This window comes from Microtus pennsylvanicus, chromosome 12 (assembly GCF_037038515.1).
Source record: "Microtus pennsylvanicus isolate mMicPen1 chromosome 12, mMicPen1.hap1, whole genome shotgun sequence".
NCBI classification, from domain to species: Eukaryota; Metazoa; Chordata; class Mammalia; order Rodentia; family Cricetidae; genus Microtus; species Microtus pennsylvanicus.
Genome location: NC_134590.1, coordinates 17,450,370 through 17,478,137, shown reverse-complemented (window position 1 = coordinate 17,478,137; position 27,768 = coordinate 17,450,370). Strand labels below are relative to the sequence as shown.

Here is a 27,768-nt window from a genome sequence, read left to right as displayed (position 1 = left end):
ATGAAATCCTGCAACTTTGGTTCTGCAGGACCTGCCCCATGAACTCCAGTAGCTCATAGATGGGGTAGGTGTTGGGTAGGCCAACTCAAAACCCGGGATCTGGGCTGAGTGATAGCTGAGATAGTCACCAATGCTAGCTCCCCCATGATGCCCAGGGGAGGGGTGAGGCTGGCTTTTCCATATCCACACAATCAGGATTAGCTGTTCCTCACCCATGTCACCAGGGCCAACTGTCTGACAATGGCAAGATACGCAATGAGGGGTAAGGATCAGCTTTCCCACACTAATGACGCCATCATCATTCACACCTTCGTTTAGGGCCAGTTCTTCCTAGCTGCTCAGATAAGTTGCAGGGCTAGCTCACCCTAGTCCTGTGGCCAGCAATTGGTGGGTTTAGTTCTCCCATGCCCACACCATTGGGGCCATCTCTCTCCCCCACAATGCCAAGGCAAGGGACAGGGCCATCTTTTTTTGCACGTGTATCACTGCTGGTGCTACTGTGTGATGGCTGGATCAGCTCAGCACCATACTCTGAAAACATCATGGCTTCAAATGGGAGCCCAGACCAAGGAGGTCCACATTTCATGGATGTTGTCACAGACCCCTGCTACAGAAGAGTCATGGCCCTCTCCAGCAGCACAGGTTTAGATAACACCATGGCCTCCAATAGCAGTTCAGACCTTTCACATCAGGCCGTTCTTTGCTGCCTTCACATCTACAGTCCCACCTGTCTTCACAGAGAACAAACTGTTCCCACTTCCCTTTCTGTCTCACCTCTCCACCAAATATTTGCTCATCATAATGCTGCATGCCCTGAATCATGCCAAGGCCTCTTAGTTTTTAAATTTTCATTTTTGTTTGATACAGAAGAGGGTTTATTTCATCTCATACCTTCCTTTTCATTGCTGAAGAAAGTAGACAAGAAGTTCAAGGCAGGACTCAGGAGGCAGAACTGAAGCTGATACCATGGAGCAACTCTGCTTACTTGGTTATTCCTTATCTTTTGCTCAGCCTTTTGTATTATGTCATTCATTTTGTAAAATTATAATATAATTGCATTATTTCTCCCTTCTGGTCTAATGAAGTTATGTCTTGATAGAGTAATCAATGAATGCTCAGAAGGTTGTTCATAAACCATAACGATGCTGAAATGTAGTTCATGTGCATTCTTAATGAACTCTACTCTCTCTTCATTTTCTTTCCTGTCTTTACAAACATTTGATAAATGAATAAGAAGGATTTTATGGAAAGGAAAGCTATGGCTGCCACACAGGCCAGTAGGAATCCAATCACATCCAGAGAGTGGTACTGGTACCAGGTGAGGTTGTGTGCAAGTGGCCTCAGGTGCTTGGCCCCTTTGTGACGCATGACAAACTCAATCCAGAAGATGACTCTGTCCAGGGGTTTCATGGGCTGGTCATGGTGAATGGTTGACAACCACATAGCATTCTTTTTATAGCTGATAGAAGGAGAACAGACATCAACTTACATAAGAAATGAAAAATATGCATATGTAAATTCTTGTGTAAACATTAAAGAGAATCACACTATAGAATGAAAATATATTTTGTTTTATGTTCATGACTAGTAAGATCTTCAGGAGCATGTCTGAGTTCCTTGAGCATACAAGATTAAGCATGTCACAATAATAATAAAGATCAAGTTATTACTAAAGTTGAATTTAAAGACTGCTAAGTCTTAAATACAAAATAAATCAAAATGAGATATTATTTGAGCATATAAAGCTTCAGTTACCCATAATCAATTATTAGTAAATTTTGTGTACAAAATTTGTAATAGTGTCAGCATTTATAATTAGAAGGTAAATTGCTCTCAATTCCTCACGGTGGTGCATATCTGTGTAAAGTTGATAAAGATTGAAATGACATTTTTATGGTACAGTTATCAATGATTAGTGGTTTTAATTGCAAATGTGTCTTGGTTTTTATTAATTAGCTGTAATAGCTGCTTTCTCAACGGTTTTACGTTTTTCTAATTAAGGTTATCAAATATTTGATAAAATTAATAGGAAGAATATTATTATTTTCATTATTATTATTGTAAAGTATAATCACAGTAAATTTTTGATATTACTTTTAAATATGTGCATGAGAGAGTTTGTGTGTAAAGTATGTAAATTGTGTGTTATGTTTGTGTGTGTGTGTATGTGTGTTATGAGATCTACTGGAGTTAGAGTTACCAACTGATGTAAGTGTTAGGAACAGAACTTTGATCCTCTGTTAGGGTAGACCTTTGCTTATCCACAGAGCCATCTTTCAAGTCTAATTTTTTAAGAGGTTGGCCAGGTCTGTCAAAGAAACTCCCTAAACATTGAGCCTTTGATGTTGCTTATTCTCCAAAGGTGGAAAGTAAGTTTATACTGCTCAATGAGCATTCCATTCAGAAGCAGAGCTCAGAGATCCTTCAGCTAGAACTGACTTGACATCCCTTTACCCGAAAACTAGCTTTTGTGGTATAAAAGAGTAGAGAGGACTAAAAGACTTTAAAAGCCAGAGGGTACTGTTGTAAAGTTGTTTCTTTGATAAACTGCACTCATGAAGTCTCAACAACATAGGTACCTAAACAAGATCTTCTCATGGATTTTTTTGTGTAAATATTAAAAATAATTAAACAGTATTATCATAGCATTCTGTAAATAAGATTGGCATATGAAGAAGTGACTTGGGCCCAAGAGAGAGAGTGCTTAACAGAGCTAGGCAGGGAAAACTAAACTGACTTCTGGGAGAAAGAAGCAAAGTCATGCCTCTCCCTGAAGAGACAGATTACAGGCACCTATTGGTAGGCCAAAACCACGTGGTGATACATAGATTAATACAAATGGGTTGATTTAAGATATAAGAGGTAGCAAGAAATATGCATATGCAAATAGGCCAACCAGTGTTGTAATTAATGTAGTTTCTGATTGGTTATTTTGAGGCTGAGTGACTGGAAACAAAAAAGTAGCTTCTTCCAAAAGTTTTGAATAAGGATAATACCAGTAAGCCATGCTAACATGAAAACTCCAAATGGAGTTTTTCAATCAAAGAAAAATAATTATCAACATGTTAATTTGCTTTACAGTAATAGGTTTTCATTATTTAAATTTATCCTAAGATAGGTTGCATAAATATCTAACCATTCCCTTACTTTTATGTTAATATCTGTGCTATTTTGATGTAGAAAGTTACAACTTTCATAAATGATACCTATCTCTTTTATAACATTCAACTTCTCTGTTGTAATATTTTCCTATGGCTTCTAGGTATACTATATCTGGTTCCACATCTAACATTTCATTCTTGCAAGGAGGGCCGCATGTTGGTTCCTGGCCACCCAGCTAGCTTAGACCTGAAATAATCACAAAAAACTGTATTAATTAAATCACTGCTTGGCCCATTAGCTCTAGCTTCTTATTGGAAAACATTTACATATTAATTTATCCCATTTCTAATAATCTGTATATCACCACATGGCAGTAGCTTACCAGCAAATTTCCCATCACGTCTAGCTAGGGAAAGGTGGAAATGGTTTGGGAAGTCCTTCAGTCTATGTGTTGTTTTTATTGCTTAATGAATATATCTATGGAGCCTATAGCAGGGAAGAATATAATTAGCTGGGGAAAGCTAGGTTGTATGATGGGAGAAGGACGGGGGAGTCAGAGAGATGCCATGGAGTTGCCACTGAAGACAGATGTGCTGAAACTTTGCTTGTAATCCACTGCAATATGATGATATAAAGAATAATAGAAATGGGTTTAATTATTATGTAAGAATTAGCAAATAAGAAGTTAGAGCTAATGGGCCAAGCAGTGATTTAATTAATACAGTTTCGGTTTGATTATTTTGGTCTGGACAGCCAGGAACCAACAGGTGGCTCTCCCTTCCAACAAATTGTTGCCAATATTGTAGACTAAAATCCACGTAAAAGCTGAGAAAGCTTGAAAAGGAATTCTAGACTCAAAAATACAGAGATTAACACAGCTTCTTGCTGTTTGCTGGCAGTTTACTGCAGCTCCCTTAAGAGAGGTTTTTCTGATTCAGTTGCGACCACTTTGAAATGCCAGCTTTCAGGCCTTGCTGCCAGTGTCACCTCTGGCTCTTTCAGGAGACAAAGTATTTGGATGGGATCTGTAAAAAGACTGCTGCAGTTTGCTTAATGGTGGCATTGACTAGCTGTATGCCTGAGAATGAGGCATTGGGCATGGCTCTCAGAGGCAGCAAACAGCTCTGCCATGTTGGACTGTGCCAAGAAAGCAGATAGTACCATGTATACCATAAAATGGCACGGATTAAGTTTTAAGAAGCACTCCTGGACAGTTAAGAATTACAGATACACAATAGGACAGATTCAGAAAGAAAAGATCTCTAAGTGAGACACAAAGTTGGATAAATGTACATAGCCTTGGGAGAGAGAAAGAAAAGAGTATAGAGAGTTGTAAATTAAGTAAATCATATAAAAAACAAAGTCTTTAAAGAGACAGAGTAAGACAGTCATAGAATATAAATGTAAAAAAAAAAAATAAGCCACATAAAGACAATGGAAAATTCACAGAGTCTGGATTAGGTATACTATTTATTTCTTTGATTTTTTTGACTGTGAAGGAGCTAAGTACAAGGAGACATTTTATTGTATGGACTGCTAAGCTAAACTAGCATGTATATTATAAAGGTATCTTGAATTCCAAATTTGAGTCTAAGGATATGTTGCTTTGGAAAAGGGTTCTTCTCTTGTTTCCACAGAGGTTGAGAACCTGTGGATTGCTTCCAGACTGGTTGATAGGCCAAGATCCCCTGAAAGGTTGCCTTGAACACCCCTCAAAAGATTACTTTTACCAATAAACAGCAAGAAGCAGTTTGGAGAAAACAACACCAATATTTCTAAATATTATTTATAAATATCTCTTTATATTTAAAGGGGGATATGTTATAGGGACAAGCATTTGTATGGATCTAGGTTTATTGATGCAAATCTAAGGTCAATCTTATATGTATTTTTCTGGTCATGATTAGGGTATTGTTATTATGTAGTTCATTTAAAAATGTAATTTATAACTAAGAAGTATAGGTTAATACATAGTCTATAATAGTCAAGCTTGTAATCATGTTAGGTTTTATAGATATAGAGAGAGATATTTCATTTAGATATTCTTAAAATCTTTCAGAGACCTGCAGAATATGTCATTTAAATTTTTTAAGAAAATAGGACTTTTCATGACAATGAGACACTTCTGCACCTGGCAGCACAATCTACTTCATGAAGAAGATGGGCATCGAAGAGGCTCCTTCTGGTGTTTGTTAGCCATTTGGGCAAGAAACTGCTCTTGCATAGCTGCATAAACTGGACATGCAGGACCCACAGAGAAATGACTGCTGAACTTGTCTAAAGGCAAAATGTTTTTTTGTGGGGGGGTTCCTGCTACATGAAAGAGTCTGCCAGACATTCTGTAGGACACAGAAGAAAGTGACTGGCAAACAGCCAATATAGGCAGAAGTGTCTTTAAGGTTTCCTGCTACATCAAAACGTCTGCTGGATACTATTGGACTGTAGGCTGAAGATGGATGCCCCTACAATACAGAAGAACTTTGGGTGACTGTCCATGAAGTGAGATGTCTTTTTCAATTCTACAGTTTCAGAAGTTGCTTGCAGTGTGCCTCCTGTTTACTTAGGTAATGTCATATCCTTCTGGAGTCTTTGATGGAATTGAAGAATGTATACCTATAGTTTTACTTAGTTATGATAAAAGATATAAATATTGTAGCTGTAATTCTTGCTTCATAACTGTTTTATTAAATGTAATTTACTATGTAAAAGCCTTCCTTTTACTTTAAACAGAAAAGGGGAAATGGTGTAGGAGGCCCTCTGTCTGTGTGTTGCTTTTATTGGTTAATGAATAAAGAACTGGCTTGGCCTATAGCATGGGATGAGGAAGTCGGAGTCAGAGAGATGCCATGGAGCTGCTGCTGGTGACAGATGTGCTGAAAATTTGCCTGTAAGCCACTGCCATATGGTTATATACAGATTAATAGAAATGGATAAAATTAATATTTAAGCGTTAGACAATTCGAAGCTAGACCTAATGAGCAAAACAGTGATTTGATTAATATAGTTTAGGTGTGATTATTTTGGGTCTGGGCAGCAAGGAACAAATAAATAGCTCTCTGCTCCAACATTTCATTTCACTTCACTTATTGGCTATTTAAGATTTATACTATCCTTAAAACTCTGACCAATTACTTTACTAAAAGAATTAAAAATAAAAATTATCCAGAGCTGGTGCCAAATGCCTGCTGGACAAGCTGTTTGGAGGAATAAGTAGAAGAATTACGCTTTTAGGAGCAGTATGATTTACATAGGAAAGATATATATGGCACAACATGGAAATAAAAGTAATAACAAAAAAGGGAAAAACCTATGGCACTGAATTATTCCCTATTTGGTCTCTCTTCTTTCCAATAATTTTGCTTTCAGAATAATTCCTGCACCTTTGGCCTTCAGTAAGAAACATGATTAATGATAAACAAATAAAAACATTTATTTTTTATAGTTTATACTCACAAAGGATTATCTATCACAGCCTCCAGTGCATTGAGAAAATCCGTCCTTGTCATTGTTCTGAAATCTAGTGAAACAGCTGCTCCTTTGGCTACCATGTAGGCAATATTATCATACTGATCTACAAACAAAGGAATGCCAATCATAGGGATTCCAAAATGGATCGCCTCATAGATTCCATTGGCTCCACCATGAGTTACAAAGGCTTTGGTTTTTGGATGACCTAGAATAACATGAATTCAGGTTGACATTACTTAGCAGTCTTAGACATGAAATGAGAAATGTGCACTATCAGGAACTGAAAGATTTTCTACAAGAAGATGAATTTTACTTAATTTGATTTATTAATGTAGTTTACCACACAACTTCTGTTTCCCCTCACTTCTCATCCCATGAATACCTATGTGAAGAGTCTAATATGCATTACCTTGGTGAAATGTTTTCTACTCTCAGAGTGAGAAGAAACTAAATTTACAGAGAGATATTATGGAGAATTGCTTGGACTTGAGAGTTCAACTATGAAATTCTGATTCCCAGTTGAGCATATGGGGTTCATGGTAGTTAAGAGAAAATGAGTACTAAAAAAGAAAAACTGCATACCAGAAATTATTTTCTTTAAATAAATAATAGATTCACCAAGTATCATATAAAGGATTTTGAAGTCAACTAGGCTAGGTTTGTTCCTAGAGTCTTACCTAGAAGGTCATTCTGGGGGAGCCATTTGTAAACTCTGGTATTGGATCCTAAGGTGTCTGGTGTTTTGCCCTCAAATCTCCAAAGAACCTGTTAAAGAGTAAATAATCTTTATCTATGGAGCAAAATTTAGCATTATACAATATACAGACTGAATAAGTTATATTTGGGAGTATAAACATAAATACATATGCATATATGTATGGAATAGCATTAATAAAAATGATGCTATGAATTTGAAAGAGAGCAAGGAGAATGGATATGAGAAAATTTGGAGGAATAATGAAAAGGGAGATATAATGCAATTGGATTATAATTTCAAAAACAAATTATAAAAATAGATCTTTTTATGTTTAATTATAACATAGGTAAATACCTCCCATAGGAGGAATGATGATATCAGAAAGGGTAAATATTGCAAATTATAGAGTGACTGAGAAGAAGATTGTGCCAGCAAAATCTATGCTTATGTTTACATTCAGGCAAGTTGAACATCACCATCATTTTTCTAAGCAGAGATGTTTACACAAATGAGATAGATAATAATGCAAGAAAATATTTAATACACTCCCATGGTGATATAATTCAATCACAGAGAAGTATGGCACATTGCTAATAATTAATATTTTATATAAACATATTTTGACAGTTCTAATAGTCTACTTTAAACACTGTTATATTTTAAATGCTTTGGGGCAATTACTTTTATTCACCTGTTCTTTGTTATTTTCATTGAATTTCAAGTTTGTATCTTTGATTATTTATTCATGACAAATATTCCTGATCCACAATTCTCTCTGGTCTAAAGTTCTTTGAAACAATGCCATTGTGTTGACCAATTGGAATATGGAGTCATCTGGCCCATCCAGGGAGTAATTTTGCATATTGTAGTTTTGGAACATGATCCAGGAATGGAGTCACATGAGCAGATTTCTGAGTGCTTGAGAGAGCACTCTAAGAAAACAAAACAAGAGTCTTGGGACCTAAATTTCTTCAAAATGCTAGATTGTTTGTGGTAAGTGTGTTTCACCCTCCTTCCAGGTATAGCAAATATGAGTGGATCTGTTTCAGGTTTACCACAACCACTTGCTATTGACATCCAGATAAAGTTTACACTGCCCTTTGTGCATCTCTGTTGTGGTTTGATAGACAATGGCCCCCTAAGGGAGTGGCAATATCAAGAGATGTGGCCTTGCTGGACGAAATATGTCACACTGGAGTGAGCTTTGAGGTCTCTTTGCCTCAAGCTTACCTCAGTGTGATGTTCAGTTGATTTCACAATCAGAATGGTTGATGAAAATATTGAGTTATTAAAAAATAGGACTAGGAAAAGAGTTACAAGTGGTTATGGAGCCTATATTCCTATGTGAACAAGAATATAAACATGACTTGAGTTTTTCAAAGGAGTCAAAATTCGATAAAATCTAGTGACCCTGTCTGGTATGTTTCTACAGGAAATATATGGGCTCTTCCACAGGTTGTCAGAGAACAGTGGAGAATAGGCACATAGAGACCCTTTTTTCTCCCTAGAATTCTCCTGGTTTTATAATTTAAAAATAATTTGGCAAATGGACATGATTGAATGACTTATGAAATGTTAATGCCACCATGTGACCAATGGTAGTTTTACAGTCTGTTTTACCTAGCGACAGTTATTTTTAGAATGGCCTTTAGTAGTTTTGCATTTATTTAAGATTGCTTTTATACTATACATATTCATCCTGATGATAAGGTGTGGTTTGGCTTTTGTCTTCCTTCATTCAATCATAAAGGAACTCAGCTCTGATATGTGTACTTTATTACCTTAAGGCAGGACACAAATCCCTATTATGTGTCTATTCTATGCAGAAAAGGTTTTAGAGCCTGTGATGGAGGCTTTTCCTCAGGCTTATCTTTGTTAAATTCAAACCTGGCACTCCCTGTTTCCTGCAAGATGTAGCATGCTCACCTCGAGCACCATGTTTGCCTGCATGGTGCCATTCTTCCCTTCATGATGATAATGGTTAAATGAGCTACCACATTTAAGTGTATTTTTCATTACAGATGCCATGGTCATGATGTCTCTTCTGAGCAATGAAAACTTAAGTAACACTCTATGAAAATTTTTTTTGTGACACATGGCTTATCATACTGATCATATACAGCTTCAACTCATGTGACCTTTACTTATATGACCTTTCTAAACCCTCAGTGTATACATTGTCTGATTCTCTGAATAGAGTTCACTATTCCTCATCATTATAACACCAAGTTTTCAAGAGAAGGTGGTTTAGATGAAGAAGTATCTGACAGAATATTGGAAAGGCATATAAATAAGGGGAAGAGATTCCCATTCAATTTGGGGTGACTTAGTCATAGATTTGAACTATTATGAATTTAAATACTAAAGAAAGATAAGGAGGTTTTTAAGTATGAGGAAGAAAAGACTAATATTTTGCATGAATATAAACTGGATGACACCATCTTAAAATCAGGAAAGAAGGAAAATTTCCCAGTGTAGGTAAAATCAAAGTAAATACAGCACCACTGTCAACTATGCAGGTGATGGCTACCTCAGCTCAACTTTTGGAGTCTCCTTTAAAAATGTTTCTTGTATTACCTAAAGGCACTTCTGAAGCATGGGGTAAGGAATCTGATAATCAATATAATTTTGCATTCTTTCTAATTTTGATGAAGATTTTGGAGAGCCTATAAAAAAGCTAAGCTTACAACCTAGACAACGTCGAGCATGGCGGGAAAAAAGAATTAATTTACCAATTCCTCCCTGGCCTCATGAGCTCAGTTTTGTGTTTCCAGGATAATTTCAACAAAATCAAAGTGCTTATCATGAATTACATACACATGGATAAAATAAAAGATTTTAAGAAGGCTTGTGCTTCCTGTGGGTCTACTGCTCCATGTGGTTATGAATCGGTTTGGTTTGAAATATAATGCACAATGGTTGCTGTATGATTTTTATATAATTGCTAAAATGGTTCTTAGCCCTTTAGGACTTCTTCAGTGGCAAGTGTGGTTTGCAGGTAAAGCCCATAAAAAGTTCTAGAACTAAGATTGGGGTAATCCTAAATGTCACACATGAAATGCTCACGGGGTGTGGTATATTTGTATCAACAGATTATCAGCTGCATAATATGCTTCCGACAGCTCTCTCCCACATTAGGGATGTAGCTATGGCTTCCTGGATTTAGCTGATATGGAATCTGACATCAGGTCTAAGAATGTAGTAGATATACAAAGTCCTTCTGAGCCTAATGGTTGATTTCATAGAAAAACTCAAAGATACTATTGAAAATCAAGCAAAGGGGGAACAAATTCAAGTGTTATTATTAAAACACTTATCTTTTGATAATGTTAATAAAGATTTTCAAGGATTAATCATGCCTCAAAGAGAGATAGAAAATGGTCTGGATTTTCCAAAGTAAATTAACGTCAGAATGTAAGGATCTACAAACATAAAGCAAAATTACCTGGTATAAAACTCTATGCAGTACTAAAATAGATGCTAGGAAAGTGGCCACTTGAAGAAGCAAAGTAAATTGCTCCTACAATAGTAAGTTCAGAAGCAATGAGTTCTAGATTTTACCCTATATGCAAGGAAGGAAAACACTGGGTTAAGAAATATTGAACCAAATTTGGTAAGGATGGGAATACATAGCCTGACAACAAAAACAATACCAGCTAATAGTAGGAAAACATGTTTAGAGTTTGTCTAAAAGCCCCACAAAATTAGAGGCTTTTAAGGCAAAAATAACAACATTGTACCAGACTTCAGATTATAATCAAACTAGTCTTTCCTTTTAAGATGTCATTCAAGGAAGTGCTGTTATTGGTAGTCCTAGCCCTTAATTATTGCCGTTTCCCCCTTCAATGTCTTTTAAGCTTACACACAGAATACTGGGGACTTATACTGCCTCAAAGGGTTAGACTTTTATTGGGTTGCAGTAGTTTATCCATGAATCCAATCATAGTTCATACAGGAATCATTGGTGAAGATTTAACAGGGGAAACTGCAGTCACGAATACAGTGCCTACTAATTGGTCATTTAAGGCAGAAGGAAAATTGCAGTTATTACTATTGTCTATATAACCCTTCACAAAGAAACGTGTTTTGTGAGCAAGTTCTCAGGACAAGTAAGACTATGTAGATTTAAGAACCTTACCAAAGGAAAAAGGATAAACTATTATTGGACTTAAAATGAAAGGGAATAATGTTTACAGTATTATTTAGTTATGATGAGACTGAGGTTTCTAGTATAACCATGGAATAATGGCCACCTGGATGGCTTGTTTCAGGGGATAAATTCAACCCTAATAGGTTTGGGAACTATGAGTTCTAAAAGATTAAACAGAATGTTACAAAATTACAAGACATAATGGAAATCCTCAAGCCTCGTATTATTCATATTCTGATTAATTTTGGTAAAGAGGCTTTCTCCAACAGTCTCATGCAGAGATCTCTATTTCCACATCTAATTCTCCACATTCGAAATTCTAATGAAAGTTTGAGTTGTCAAAAATGAAAAAGACTAGGAAAACAGGTGCAAGATATTATAGGGCCTATATTCCCAAGTAGATGGGAACATAAGTATGACTTAGTATTTTCATAGAAGTCAAAAATTATATAAAAACCTAGTGACTCTGTCTGGACATCTCGATGGCCCGTTTCTGAGGAAAAGATATTGGCTCGTCACAAGGTTGTCAGAGAACAGTGAAAAATGGGCACATAAAGTGCCCCATTTCTCCCTGGAATTCTTTTTTTTTTTTAATTAATTACTAATATGAGAAATGGAGATGGAAATTGTGAAATATTACTGCCACCATGTGGCCAATAGAAGCTTTACAGCCTGGTTTACCTAAAGACAGCTATTGTTGGCCTTTAATAGTTTTTCATTTGTAAAAAATGTTTTTTTTACTATACATATTCATTCTCATAATAAGGTACATATTGGCTTTTCTATTCCTTCCATCAACCGTAAAGGATCTCAGTTATGATATTAATGGACTGTATTAACCCAAGACATGACAAAATCCCCTATTATGTGTCAATAATATGCACCAATGATTTAGAGCCTGTGAGTGAGGTCTTCCCTTGGGTGGGCTTAGATTTGTTAGGTTTAAATATTGGACAAATTGCTAAGGTGCTTATTTAATATTGCAAAATTGACCTGGCTGCCTGGTTTTTCCTGTACCCTCCAGTCCCTATCTGTGAGACCCTCCTGGCTGACTACCCTGCCCCCTATCTTGAACTATCCAGCTCAAAGGTGCTGGGTTGTTCTTCCCTACATAACCCAACCATTATGATTACCTGTTCTTTTGCATGCTTTTGGTCTCCAGGCTGCTTCACCTGATTCCCCTCTCTCCTGTCTCTCCTTTTCTCTCACCTCTCCACATCTGGCCCAGCTCATTCTGCTCATGACCTCTCTGGACTCTTCAACTTGTCACTGTCCCTGCCTCTGGCTATTATATCTATAATAAATATTCTTCTCCAGCATAACTTAGAAAAGTTATATCCTTTCCTTATCTTTTTATTTTCAATATTATTAATTATGTGGATGATGTCCTGTTAGTGTTCCCCAAAGAGAAAGAGCTACAATCCATATAGGACATAAGTCAGGATGTACTACATAAATATGTGCTTATTATTACACATGAAAAAGTACAGCAATGAGACACTATGTAATACCTGCGATAACTAGTTACTAGAACAACTGCTAAGCAACACCCCCCGCTCTCGCCCACAAATGTCCATTAGAAAATTTAAAAATATTCAATGCTTTTCAAAAACCATTAGGGTATGTTAATTTTCTGTATACCATTTTATGAATGCCTAATTATGACCTAGCCAATCTATCTAAAACTCTGAAAAGAGAGAAAGCATTGTAGAGTTGTTAGCTTTATCTTGAGTGGTAATGAAAGAATGATAAGTATTTCTTTTTAAATTAAAAGAGGCATTGTATATTGTGTAGCGTCATAGCCACAAGTTGGAGTCACATCTTATGGGGTGACATCTGTCAGGGTTCAGCCTTGACAGGTTTTGCACATTCCACAGTAGCAGCACATGGATTAGAAAACTTAGGTAGGAAGAACAGAGATATGAAAGACGTACAGAGACATTAGGATAGCAGCAGGAATACCGAATACTGAATTTGCCCATCTTTGTTTTTCATATGCTTATATAACCCAATCCAACAAAGGGGGAAGAAGGCAAAAGACTGATTTAACATGGCACAAAGGAAAAATAGGACAATTGTTTGCTTCAATTCTTCAGATGTCAACTCACTATTTACTGAGTTAAGTACTCTGATGTTTTAGGCAGGACATTCAGTGGCTACGCTACACCATAGACCAAGTATGCTCTTGGTGGTCAATCCCTGGCCCAAACCTATCTTATCCTTAAAGAAACAGAAATAGGCTTGAGTTCTCTGACGTTTGCTCAATGGGCCCCCACAGTGTGCATCTTTTGCTGTCTTTAAACTTATTTTCACTACTCAATTGTCTCCTAGAGGAAGTGTAGCACAAAAGAATAAACCTTTAGATTAGATTTATTTACACCATAAGGTCCATACAACACTACTTTCTTACTTTCCTTTTCTTGTTCAATCAGTAAATCAGGGGAGGACCCAATGTCAACAATCATATGGCTTTGATCCTTGCTGTACTATATTATGTCTGACTTACAATCAGTTTTAAAGATAGTTACAGAAATACACGGGTTTTGAAATTTTATTTAAACATTACTATGAATGATAGAACAGTATTTTACATTTATCTTCTTATCCTATTATTTCTTGGACTGTGTTTTTGCCCTTCTCCCAGATGTAGTAGAAAGGAGTGGATCTACTTCAGGGTAACCACTACTGCTTGCTGCTGTTATCCAGATAATGTGTAGCCTGCTCTTTGTGTGCCTCTGTGGAAAAACATGTTTTTGCCGCACAGGGTTTCTCATTATGATTGTATACAGCTTTAACTCATGTATGTTTTGCTCATAAGACCTTTCTTAACCTTCAGGGTATACGTTGCCTGATTCTCTGAATAAAGTTGTCAACTGTCTAAGACTTTATTCTGCTTCATTTTCAGTCCCATTCTCCCAGGTCTCAGTACTCCTGGAGCAGGGACAGTTTAGGTTTTAAAATAAAACATTCAACTTGCTGTGCTACCTTCTCCCCCAAAGACTTTTGTTCTTTGTAAAGTTATTTATGCAGACCAATAGGCTGAGAACATGCCTGCACATTGTGTCTCGATCTGCCATGTATACGATGAAGATGACCACAGAAAGTGAAACTGACATTTCCTTTTTCTTCACTTCTTTGGGAGGTCACATTCATCCCCCTACATGGATCTTCCCTAAATCATCCCTTCTCTAGCCTTTCTACTTGGTACCCCTAAAAAGGTCCTTTCAAGAACAGATGTGTACCCCAAATACTCATGGGTACTCTGTGGCAGAAAAACCAGTCTCAAGCTGAAGCCTACAATACATGCTAATGTTGAAATTCTCAGACAGATCTCATACAATCAAGCTTTAGCCACATAGCTAACATGAATTTGCGATGTGACTGATAAAATCAACTACAGGATGACATCAAAAAAATTAATTCAGGTGAATAAACAGAAGCTCTTCCACTACAACACTTAAAAACATTGATAAACATTCAAATTTAATCCATAGAAAATTACTTTGTAGTATGCTTTATGAAGTGACTCATCTGAAACTTTATTTTTTCCCTTATGTTCCTTCGGTTCCTTTCTTATTTTCCTATATCTTCCTTGACTTATAGAACTTTCACTCTGCCTGGTTAAGAGCAGAGTGGAGAGTTTCATCTTTTATGATGCAGACATCACTGTGAGAGAAGCACCTGTCTCTACCTTTCCCTTGGATATTTTTCCTACAAAAACTGGCAGGTCAACCAAAAATTAGATTTTTTTTATTGCATTTCCTCTCAATTAGCCAAAAATGTACTTTGATTGACAGGTGATGAGCCCCAGACAACCTTCTTTAATTGTTCCTCTCAACAGCACACTGAACAGGTCTACTCCAAAATTAGGATGCTGAGTCATGCTGCATTTCAAGCTTTTTCAACACATTCTTATCGTTATCCTGGTAGAAATACTAGATACAAATTAACTCACCCCTGAAAATCTAATAAATGCAGGAGCTTTAAGGAATCAACAAATAGAACAAGTGACTCTGAAGAGTTTGGCTATGTCTACATACTCTTGATAGCAATGTCATCATCATCATGCCAGCATTTCAGAATGTTTCCACATTGATCACTGTGTTTATATACAAGTCACTCTCGGTCAAGAACACCTTCTGCACTGTTAAAACATCTGTTGTGAATATAAATTTCTAACTTTGGCTAAGGGAAATTAGAGCTTCCTTAAAACTTTACCTTTCACAGAATCATTTCTATAATCAGACCTTTCAAAGACGTTCACAGACTTAGTATATGGTCACATCCCATGAAATACTTTCCCTCACCTTTTGTGGAATCTTGGCAAGGGCCCATGCAATTGCGTTGGCTTTGTCTTCTGATATGTGACTGACCATTGACCCCAGAGAAAACACCACGACACCATGCTCTCCAGAGGACTGGACAAAGTCTTCCATTTCCTGTGAAGAGAGTTTATTTCATGAAAAAAATACAGTTGTAGAATAACCACTTATAAAACCTTTATAAAAAAAAGCAATGAGAATAAACATTGAAATGTTTATAGAACTATATACTATAGTGGTGTTAAAACATACAGAAGACAAGCATGGAAATGTCAAAGACTTTGTACTTTGCAGGCATCTACACAAACTGTACTCACACATTGTCCAACAGGTATTCTAAATATTTGCTTCAGGCAAAATTAAAATTCAAAAGTGCAAGCATATTCTATGAAGCATTTGTCCCTTCATTTACAAACTTTCTTCCTACAGAAATTTTAATTTTCTTCTATAATGGCTGATTTAATATTATTAACTAATATTTGATGAAATAATATTTATGTAATAGTATGTACATATGTGGTAGCTTTCACAAATATCCTACTATGATTAATAAAATGTTTTGATTCTTTGTGAAACAAACATAACTGCAAGATAAACACAGAGTATATTATAATTTTCTGATATTGTGTATGAATAGGATATTTTCAGAGCTGATATCCAAAATTTACTGGTTGGAGAAAATCTATGTCTATGTCGTTTGTTCAGATATCAAACAATTACTTCAGATATATGATTATCATAGCTTTTGTTGATGAGCAGTTTATGACTGATGAGTTTAACTGACTTAATTTCTCTGTCTTTTGTCATGTGTTTATATGTGTGTGCATGTGTGCACGTTTGTTTGTGTATACATGTGTTTACATGTATGTGCGCTTGTGCGTGTGTCTGTGCATGTGTATATGTGCTTATGTGTCAGTTCCTATGTGTACACGTATCTGTGTGTGTAGGTATGTGTGTGTGTCGGGATGCTGGGCAGGCTCCTTGACTTTGTTTAGCACATAGATGACAAAAGTTAAAATCTCTATCAATCTTCAACATAGGTTTTGAGACTGTCTCACACTGAACACAAATCCTACCATCTTTTAACAGAGTAGTGGCCAGCAAGCTCCCAGTATCAACCTGTTTCTACAACAACAGTGCTAATGTCATTGCACTGTGCTGGGACACCCAGCTTTTTTGTGGGTGTTGTGATTCAAACATATATCCTCATAATTGCTTGGTAAGGACTTTACCCAATTGCTAACCACCTAAGTACATTAACTGACCTAATTGAATTCACTGATAAGAATATTTCCCAAGTCTATCACATTCTATCTTAAGTTTACTGACCTCCTACTTAGCAGGATGCTTAAGTCAACTTCCTATAACTCTATCCCTGGTAGAAAAATCTGATGAAAGCTGTAGAATCATGTTGACCAGTAAGAAAATCAAATAAAAAGATTAGATATAAAAATTAAAAAAATCAGATAAAAAGAATGTATTTACCTTTGGCAATGGTTTAGCAGGTTTGCAGTGGAGACCTCCTACATAGTCAACATTTGGTAAGGTTGGGCGAGGAAACTCCAAATCCCAGTAGGATCTAATGAGCCACATTTCTGCTTTGCCTATTGTCTCAGTTAAGGTAGTGGGCCTTCCTAGAAAGAGAAATGAGCAAGTGAGAAGGGGAGAACTTGAATGTTTGTCATTCAATTATAAAATATATTTCGTTTAATGATTGAAGAATATATGCTTGATATGAAACATGTGCTTTTAAAAACCAGTGTTTATTGATATGTAACATAATTTGCAGTGTAATTGACTTGTTGCCCACATAATATGCATAAATGTCAGTTTGGGTATATTTTCAAAGCAACCTGTAAGAATTAACTAATGTTTCCACACTAATTTGAAATAATAAATATTTATTGAAATAGCCCTCTAAGCCACTATTCAAAGAGCACACATTTTACTCCTCTCTCCAGTTTTAAAAGGAATAGGGCAAATATAAACACACATTCCAGGTCCAAAAGTCACTTCACGCCGTGTACCATGGCCAAACTTCCCCAGGGTCATTGTAGTTTGTAGCTTGTCCTTCTTTCCCCTTTTGCTAAAGGAGCTGTGTAGTTTATGAGTGGTTGAGTTTCTGGTAAGTGCTTCTACCTTTGTTTCATATTAAGAAATTTAATAGTACTTATCTTACAAACACCATCAAAATATTTTCAGAAATTATGAGAATAGAAATTTTGGCCAGTCTTACCTTTGAAATATTTTTTAAGAGGAATAAAAAACAGGACTTCAAAAAAATATAGACTAGGTACATGTGTATCGATGCTTCCATAGTGTTTAAACAATGGATGTTAGAGAAGTACACAATAAAAAAGTATGGTATTGGTAGATACCCCAGTTCCACTTTTAAGTCTGTGAACTAACATAGTATCTTACAAGAGTAAAGGAATTCTTTATGATATACAGAGAAAATATTTTATAATTTATATTTTTATTTATGTATATGTGTGTCTGTGTGAATGTATACTAAGTTTATTCAGGAATTGGCCGATACTATAAAAGGGCAGCAGGTCCCCTGAAGCAGAACTTACAGTCAACTTTGAGACACTGGACCTGGGTTGGTGCTAGAAACAGAACTCAGGTACTCAAAATGAACAGAAAAAAAGTTTAACCCTTTGAGCATGTTCTCATATCCCAAAGTTTAGTTTAAATAAATATAGTTTCCTAGGCAAGAGAAAACAATTTCTGTAATGTTATATGCATAGGAAAACAGTAAAATATCTCATTTCATAATATATATTAATTATGATTTTTTAATTAGCTAGTGACTTATTAAAATAGATTAAAAACTACAGAAAAATGAGTAAAGAATCACTTAAGAAAAGTCTACTTGCTTTTCTTTGTGGCTCTGTATCTCAGCAGAATTCCTGTATCAGGTCTGATTACAGCTTCTCTTTGATCAGTAATATAAACTTTTACAATGCATTTCACAGGTAATAACATATTACATTTGATCACCTATAAAAGGCAACGTCACTTTGAATTTCATGAACATAAGTATAGATTTAAATAACTGCGAAATTTAGGTCATATAGCTACTGATAATAATCATAACTTACTCAACGTTTCACTGTAAAACTGACTCCATTTCTTTTCATTAAATGTCTGGAACCAAAAGTCAAAATACAACATACACATCATATTTTTTACCCTCTCCATGAATGTCATTTGACCACCTAGTCCAGAAAAAAGTAAAGGTACATAAGAGGGAGGGACTAGAAATCTCCCACTGTATTTTTCCATTGTATAGCCAGGAGAGGCACGAAGACTGTACAGAAAAGGGATCTGGAGAAGTTCAGCTATCAACTCCCCACAGGGAGCAACAGCATCTGAGAAAAGGACATCAAACTTGGATCCCTGTAATTTTGTCATAAGTTGTTTGTTTGAAACTGTGTCTCTGCAAAGCCTTAGATAGCTATCAGATAATTCATCAGCCACGTTTTGTAGCAAAGGAGAAAACGATAAACACAAATCTCTTGGTATCTCATGAATCCATACATCCACAAGCCTTGTGAAAGCCTTTTCCAGATCATCTTTACCAACAGACGTAGAAACACTCTCAAACTTCAGGCCAGGTGATTTGCTAGGATCAAGAACGATGGAAGCTGAAGTTCTCAGAACTGTCACTTCATGACCCCTCTGTACGAGTTCATCCAGTATTGTCTTTAGATTCATCCAGTGACTGAAATCCATTGGCCATACTAACACTTTACCACAATTCCCAGGTATAAAGTAGCAACTCATCTGCAGGAGCAGCAGACCAGACATCCACTTCACAGTCATCTTGGGACATCAAAGTCTTCTGTTCACAGTGTGTCTCCTGTGTCATTGCTTATCCTTATGTCTAGGAAGAAAAAGCCATGAGTTAAAATATAACTGGAGTCGATCAATGCAAATGCACTAAATGGCCACCCTGAACTTCTGATCTAATGGAGATAGTAAAAGCAAATATGAATTATTCATAGTTGCATGTTAATGTTTAATACAAATGTTTTGTAATGAAGCAAATTCAGGAGTCAATGTCATTTTTGCATAACTGTTCTGTTTCTAAGATACTTGAATAGTAGCATGAACATCGGTTAGTGAGAGGTTAGTCATAAATTTCTTCTCAACACAGAACCCAAGATGCATTAATTGCACAGCTTATAAATGTTTTATTGATATCATTTTTAAAAAATTTGCATAAGTATATTGATTAACATATTTGCATACATACAATTTCTTAAATAGCTTGGGAATGAACCTAACAAACTCTATTGACTGAAGCCCTGGAAAGCAGATAGACAATAGCCTCCTCCTACACATGACCCTAGGGAAATAGAACACTAGCAATTGGGTTGTTAGACTCACAGTTAATAGACTAATCTGATTGATATTATCTGCTAAAGCAGTCAGTTGGTTCATCTTCCCTGTCCAGTGGTCTTTCATAAGCCCAAGAAGTAGTTGAATAGCTTGTTATCAGAATCTAGTCCACAAAGGCTCTAAAACGTTCTTGAGTGCATGCATCTACATTCCCTCCTCTCAAGGAAGCACTATGACGACCATTCCTGAGGTCATCAATTTCTGTAAGATTGCACATGAAGATTCTGGAAATTGAGATGTGACTTTAGTTTTAGATGACCTAGGATCAGAAGAACAACAGAAAACATACTAATTTGAGCTCTTAGATACAAGTAAAGATCTGTAATCAAGTGATGAAAGGGTCAGGGTATTTTTAACATTAAATTTAAGTTGAATTATTTACATTGTTTTAAAGCCTCACAGCACAAATCATCCAAGTCCAAAGTAGTGTAACTGAGAGAGCTGCATCTTTTGTTTTCTTTTAAAGGTGACGCTAGGGTTTACAGGAGAATTAATTGAGTGATGGAAGAATGAGAGATGTGCCAGGTGATGATGCTGGAACAATGAGAAGAGGTTTTCAATTGAATACATAGAGTACATTGTGGATAGAAGAATTTGAATGTCTAAGAATATCATGTGTTTGTTTTAACTTATCAACTTAAAGAGTTCATATGTTAATACCATCCATTTCTTCCTTTTCTTTCTTTTTTTTTCCATTACAATCTACCCCAGCGTGACAAATAGAACCCAAGTCACTTTAGGAATCAATAGGAAAAAATATCATATGAGCTTGCTTATAAGTACATGCATACTCATGCATACACATGTGTCTATTGGATTGGAAAAGGTTTTATCAAATGTACTGATGTCGTTAGCCTAAGGAATCATAGACTATTATCAAAATATCCAGTGCAGATATGGAATATTTCACTCTCATTTGTTGGTTTTGTGGGGGTGGGGTGCCCTGGAATCTTTCCAAAAATATAGATTCTAGTCATTGTCCTTATTGATTCCCAGATCTTGAAGATAAGATGTCTGAAAGCATTATACACTTCAGACTTAGAACTTGGAGCCATTGAGAAGCAATTGATTTGGAATCTTCCTCTCTGAGGATATTAATAGTATTGGGAGTAGCTACATAAGATCTCTAGGGAAAAATGTAATCAATAGTCCTATTAGCTGTCAGACCTATGACTTATAACAATGACTGGCATGGTAAGATATCCATAATGGCAAAATTGTGACACTTTTATCTTAGGTGTAATGAAGATAAATCTAACTCTAATTGGATTTAAGGCTAGTGAGTGGTAAGAAATTCATGAGTGGTACTGTAAAGTGAGTCAGCTGCCCATGACTGGAGACATCCCAGACCTCAGATGTAGAGTTCGCCTATTGCTGTTTTCCAAAGCAAGTATAATTTCCTTTTTTTAAAAATTTATTTATTTATTAAAGATTTCTGTCTCTTCCCCGCCACCGCCTCCCGTTTCCCTCCCTTTCCCCCAGCTAAGTCCCTCCCCCAGCCCAAAAAGCAATCAGGGTTCCCTGCCCTGTGGGAAGTCCAAGGAACCCCCACCTCTATCCAGGTCTAGTAAGTTGAGCATCCAAACTGCCTAGGCTCCCACAAAGCCAGTGCATGCAGTAGGATCAGAAACCCATTGCCATTGTTCTTGAGTTCTCAGTAGTCCTCATTGTCCGCTATGTTCAGAGTCTGGTTTTATCCCAGGCTTTTCCAGACCCAGGCCAGCTGGTCTTGGTGAGTTCCCAGTAGAACATCCCCATTGTCTCAGTGTGTGGGTGCACCCCTCGCGGCACTGAGTTCCTTGCTCGTGCTCTCTCTCCTTCTGCTACTGATTTGGACCTTGAGATTTCAGTCCTGTGCTCCAATGTGGGTCTCTGTCTCTGTCTCCTTTCATCGCTTGCTGAAGGATCATATTCAGGAGGATGCCTATATGTTTTTCTTTGGGTTCTCCTTATTTTGCTTCTCTAGGATCACTAATTATAGGCTCAATGTCCTTTGTTTATGGCTAGAAACCAAATATGAGTGAGTACATCCCATGTTCCTCTTTTGGGGTCTGCCTTATCATACAACAAAAGTATATGCTCTGCGATGTTCATAGCAGCATTGTTTGTGATAGCCAGAACCTGGAAACAACCTAGATGCCCTTCAATGGAAGAATGGATGAAGAAAGTATGGAATATATACATATTAGAGTACTACTCAGCAATAAAAAACAAGGACTTCTTGAATTTTGCATGCAAATGGATGGAAATAGAAAACACTATCCTGAGTGAGGTAAGCCAGACCCAAAAAGAGCAAGTATAATTTCTAACTGTATTACTAGCTTTATCCTTATAATCACAGGTAACTGTAGCTCTCACAACTCATCAAAAATATTTTATTGCAGCAAGTGGAGAATATTGCAGATATCTACAGCTGGTCAAAAAGGAAGAGAATAATTGATCATTGGATTCCCAAAGCTAGTAAGTACAATTAAAGCAGCACAACTTCTAAATCAAAGGCAATGGAAACATTTTGGAAAAGATATCAGAAGAACATAAGAGCCAGGAGACCAGGATGCCTAATGGAAGATTGGGATACATACACACACACACACACACACACACACACACACACACACACACACACATATATATATATATATATATATATATATATTTGTGTGTATGCATGTATGTATGTATTATAGGGATATTGCATCCATGAACTATTACAAGTGTGGTTGCCTAAATAAGACCTGTGTAATGACAGTACCATTGAATTGCCAACATAGATGGGGAAAATTTCACAAAGTCCTATTGCTATAGGGAAAACGGTGGGCAATCAATGGCTGTCGAGAATGGAGTTCCAGTGTTCTCCAGTATGACCTCCCTGATCTATTATCCAATAATCCATTGTTAGCCCTAAACATGTGTATATAACCAGCATCAAAAATAGGACTCAGTGTGATGGTGATATGGTAGAGGGCAAAGCAGGAGTTGATGGAAGCAGAAATGAGCCTAAAAATGATGAAAATATAGTACCTGTGCATGGTTTCCTCAAAAATGAAGTATTTCACAATGGAAAATGATTAATAACACATGTACCAAGTCTGACATAGGTCTTTTTAGGGCATTCAGGACAACCATGACAGAGTGCTGTATTGATCCAGGAATACCATGGCAAACATAGTGCTGCATTGTAGATGGGAAGTGGTACACACCTTTAATCCCTGCAGTCAGGAGGCAGAGACTGGCAGATCTCTGTGAGTTTAACACCAGCCTGGTCCATAAGAGCTACTTCCAGAACTAGCTTCACAGCTACCGGAAACTCAGCAATGAAAAGAACAACAGTGTTCTGTATTGTTGTATGTTAAACAGTGTGAACTTCTTGTGAAGGGCAATATGTCAATGATCATTAATGTTTCTTTGTCGTTTTTGAAATATTCCTGCTTTAAAAAAAAGGAACAGGTATAAAATTGAATATGTAAAAGCCAAGGTAAGAACACAATGCTCCCTTTAATAGGCAGCGTCTTTTACCATGCACACTCTGTTCCTGGAATACAAACATACAACGCCAGCTCACATTTCATTCTCTTTCAAGCAAAAATATTTAAAAATCGGTTTTATTTTTGACTTTTATGAAACACATAAGTTTGCTTCCTATCACTCTTTAGCTTGTTACTCATGCTACAGTTTCCCAGAGTCTTACCCAGAAAGTCCTTCTGGGGGACACTCTGGAATATCCTGGTATTGGGACCTAATGTATCTGGTTTCATGTCCTTAAATTTCCAAAGCACCAGTTAGAAGTTAGACAATAATTTGTATCAGATTTCAAAACTTAAAATATAGTATTATAGGAATTAAACAATGCATAGCTAAATGCGATTTGAATCCCCAGTGTGTAAACAGGTAAAGAAATTTTATACTATAAGAACCATAAAAACATAATGCAGAGTATGGCAACACCGTCTATGTTTTTCTAAGCATTTAATCAGGTTGAAGGTCATCTGAATTTTTGTGTGCAGTTATGTGCACACATGAGAGAGTTAATGAAACATGAATATATTTTAAAAAGTTTATATGTTCACAAATCATCTGCAAAGAATAATATTTAAACTCTATGTTTATTTATTACAATTCTTCCAATTTTCCATTATTAAATTCATGTCAGTTTAAAAAAACACAGATCTTACTTATATACATTTGCCCTACTAGAAGGGTTTGACACTTGTTTTTTGTTATTCATTATTTATTTTTGGCAAATATTCCGAATTTACAATTTTTCTGCATTTACAAGTTCTTTGGAAAAGGGGCCACCATGGATAATCAGAGAATGGAGTTTCTGTCTATCCTACCCCTGCCATAACCTCATAGAGTATATGTGTTTATGTTGGCCACTAAATACCGGTGAATTAGATGGTGGCATGAAATTCCCCTTGCTTGTTTGTGCCCTTCCGCATATTGAGGAGATTTTACCTCCAGCAAAAAATAACCACAAAGAGTGACTGACATAATTTTTTAACATATAAAAAAAAGTCTAATATTACTCGTCGTTGTTTGAGGCACTGGTTTTACTTAGGAATTACTGGAAGTGCAGAGCACTTCATCACACGAGTCATATCACTGTCGCTTATTCTGGATATTCCTTTCATGTGGGAAAGGAACCTGCTGTGCTGCTCATAAGTGCCAGTAGCTGTAGAAAGCATTCAGTATCTTAATGGTGCTGCATCCGACCCATACGATAGATGGCAAAGCACTTCAGGGTTAATGCACTGTGTGAAATGCCAAGCAGTTCCATAGGCAGAGCACAAAATGGTGCTCATGTTAAAAATCCCAAAACACCCTTGTAAATGCGAGCTTCACCTACATGTTCAATATCTGTTTGAAACAAAAATTTAAACTTTTCTTCAGGATCTCAGGGAAAACCAGTATGAGTTATTACAGGGAGACTTCATGGGATAGAAACTTAAAATCTAGTTCCTACATACTCCAGGTTAAAGTTCAGATGTGGTAAATTATGTTCATGTGCCTCATGAGGAGAGTCAGCTGAACTTTTCCTGGTATCAATCCTAATTCTACTGGATTATCTCTTAGTTCCCATTTCTTCCTAAATGAAACACACTTTACTCTTCTGGGTTAGAGAAAAAGTGCCATAGGCAATGTTTGACTGTTTGTGGTTCACCAGAAGGACAGGGACCATTCCACCTTCTCGTTTACATCGTCCTGTTTTAGGTTTGGCAGATTCTAGAATGGCCGACTCTTCCTTATTTTTCCCCCTAATAAACAAAGTCCAAAGGGACTGAGATGGTGTACTGTTTCTTTTCCATTCTCTGAGACGTCTTCTGAGTGATAACTAAGCAATCCTAGTTCAGCATTCTCATGAAGAGGGGAGGGAAAATTAGGAAGTCTCTATGCTACTGCTGACCTGGAAGACTATTAAGGCTATACTACAGATATTTTTCTATATCTGCTAACAAAGTTTTAAATAAACTTTCATTTTCCCTGAATATCTGGATTCAAACAAGGCTCAAGGAAAAGGTTTAAGTGACCACCAAGAATTTAATTATTTTGGGGAAGTTTTGCTCCCAGTATCATCAGACTAGAGAAGTTTAGATTGCACTCACTCACCACGCTTCCCTGCGATCACGATGTTTAGGTCATGGTTATTGTCATCAAAAACACATTCTGTAGAATGTAGTAGAATCCAGTAGAAATAGGATTGATAACAGGAAAGGTCCAGCTGACTCTCTTCATCTTTATCTTTGTTTCTAACCTGACTAAGAGCAATCATAATACTTAATTTTACATAAAGGAACCTTCCAGTGTCACCCCTTTCCAGACTTGAGTAAACTGAATAGACAATTGCCTTCCATGAGGACCTCATTTCACCTTTTGTGGAATCTGTGCAAGGGCTGATGCAATTGTGTTGGCCCTTTTTTGTGTTGTGATCATTGACCCCAGAGAAAACATCACGACATCCTGTTTGCCAGAACTCTGTCCAAACTCTTCTATTTCCTGTGGATACAGAAATTGTTTTATTATTGAATATCAATAGCAGATAACCTTGGACTTTCCACATGGCAGGCAACCCTTACTGCTGTTTGGACTAGAGAGGGAGGGCAAAGTAGTGGGTGGAGGGGGAGAAGGGTGGGAGGATGGGGAGGGAAATAGGAGGCTGGGAGTAGGCAGAAACTTTTTTTCTTTTTCTCAATAAAAAATTTAAAAAATGCTGTTCAAATCATTACTAATCTAGGAGAAAAATGAAGCATTATTGGAGAAATAAGCACCACTGATCAAGCACAGACTATAATCATTGCTGTAATAATCACCCCGTACTCATGGGCATCAGCACTGTGTATATTCTTATCTTTGAGCAACAAATATTCCAAGTGTTCTCTTCTAAAAAATATTAAATTGCATTATGTTCTACCTTAGGCTCCTGGTGTGACCCAGCAATCCCGTAAACTTTCAGTTTGGCATCCTATTTATTATATTACATTTGTGAAGGAAACTCCCTGGACTCAACATGGTAACTCCATGCTATATAACCTGTAGAAAATGACAATTTTCACATATCCAGAACTGGTTAAGCCTTGCTAAGACTAGTAGTGTTATAAAGTTGAATAGTAGCTTACAATAGAAGTGCACAATCCATTCAGGCTAGGATAGCCTGAATCACCAATATCCATACTTACTACAGCCAAAGATGCTGTATAGATACTTCTAAAATACTCTCTTAGAATGATGGTCATACAGTTACCTAAACACAATAAAAGACAATATTGATAAGTGTCTATTATTTAAAAACAAGATCCACTCATTCCTTACTTTTGTCATCATTAGGTTAGTGCCTAACAAAAAAGGAAGTTATAGGAGGAATGGTTTTTGTTGGAGCATATTTTGAGCTTTTGAGGTCCATCATGTCATTGAATCCATGAGAATACTCATGTTGGTGAGAGCCTTAACAGCTATTCCTTTTATATTGTGGAACTAAAAGGTAAATATTCTTTCAAAATGCCTCTACAAGTAAATACTTCCTCTTCTAAGTTGACTTTTTGTAGGCTGTAAGTTTATGATAATGAGAATAGTAGCCAATATAGGAAATTAATGATAAGTGGCCTTTTTACTTTGATAGCCTCTCTTTAAGGTACACAAATCTTTGTCTAATGATCTTTTAAAAAGAAATTTGGAAAAATTTGGACATATGATATTGCAAGACTCTAGAATTATGTAATCAAATTCTGTGGGACATAGATTGCAATCCAGAAGACCAGAAATTGAAAAAACAAGCTGTGAAGTGTAGGCTGGGTTCATAGAGTTTTGATAGATGATAATGATTTCATCAGGGTCTGTGTTAGTGACATTTATGTTCCATTCTTATGAAGAATCTGATTGTGTTTTATCTATGTTCTGAGAAATTGAGTAACACTAAATTCAAAGCAATGAAATATGTTGTTTATTAGAAGAAATTTAGAGAATGTTTCACATCTGACCTACTTTTAAATGCAAATACGGAATCTGAACTCTGAAATCTTATTTGTTTGAATGGCACCAATGTCAGTGACCACAAAGAATGTGGCAGTTCCTGTACTAGGGAGGAGCAGGCCCTGAGACTCTCCTGACATACTTATTTTGTAGGGGAA

The 27,768-nt window shown here is 36.5% G+C and overlaps 1 protein-coding gene across 3 annotated transcripts; it reads right to left on the bottom strand.

Moving 5' to 3' along the window:
* Window positions 1–1,178: 1,178 nt before the first annotated feature.
* LOC142832470 (UDP-glucuronosyltransferase 2B17-like) lies at window positions 1,179–19,567 on the bottom strand. 3 transcript variants are annotated; one of them, XM_075942909.1, is made up of 6 exons: window positions 18,844–19,567; window positions 17,225–17,373; window positions 15,725–15,856; window positions 7,248–7,335; window positions 6,556–6,775; window positions 1,179–1,459 (listed from the first exon to the last, which is right to left on the bottom strand). In XM_075942909.1, exons 1-6 carry the CDS (start codon window positions 19,565–19,567, stop codon window positions 1,180–1,182), a joined length of 1,593 nt encoding a protein of 530 aa, XP_075799024.1. In that variant the 3' UTR covers window position 1,179. The 3 variants fall into 3 exon arrangements, with proteins under 3 accessions (XP_075799024.1, XP_075799025.1, XP_075799026.1); XM_075942910.1 differs by having other exon boundaries at window positions 17,225–17,369; window positions 19,092–19,567; XM_075942911.1 differs by lacking the exons at window positions 6,556–6,775; window positions 7,248–7,335 and having other exon boundaries at window positions 1,329–1,459.
* Between the last annotated feature and the right edge of the window lie 8,201 nt (window positions 19,568–27,768).

Coding starts and splice junctions, on each gene's coding strand:
- LOC142832470 (XM_075942909.1), bottom strand. CDS start 19,567: ATGACTGTGAAGTGGATGTCTGGTCTGCTGCTCCTGCAGATGAGTTGC. Junction 15,857..17,224: donor CTGCTAAACCATTGCCAAAG/GTAAATACATTC, acceptor CTCTCTTCACAG/GAAATGGAAGACTTTGTCCA. Junction 7,336..15,724: donor TTGCCAAGATTCCACAAAAG/GTGAGGGAAAGT, acceptor ACTCTTTAACAG/GTTCTTTGGAGATTTGAGGG.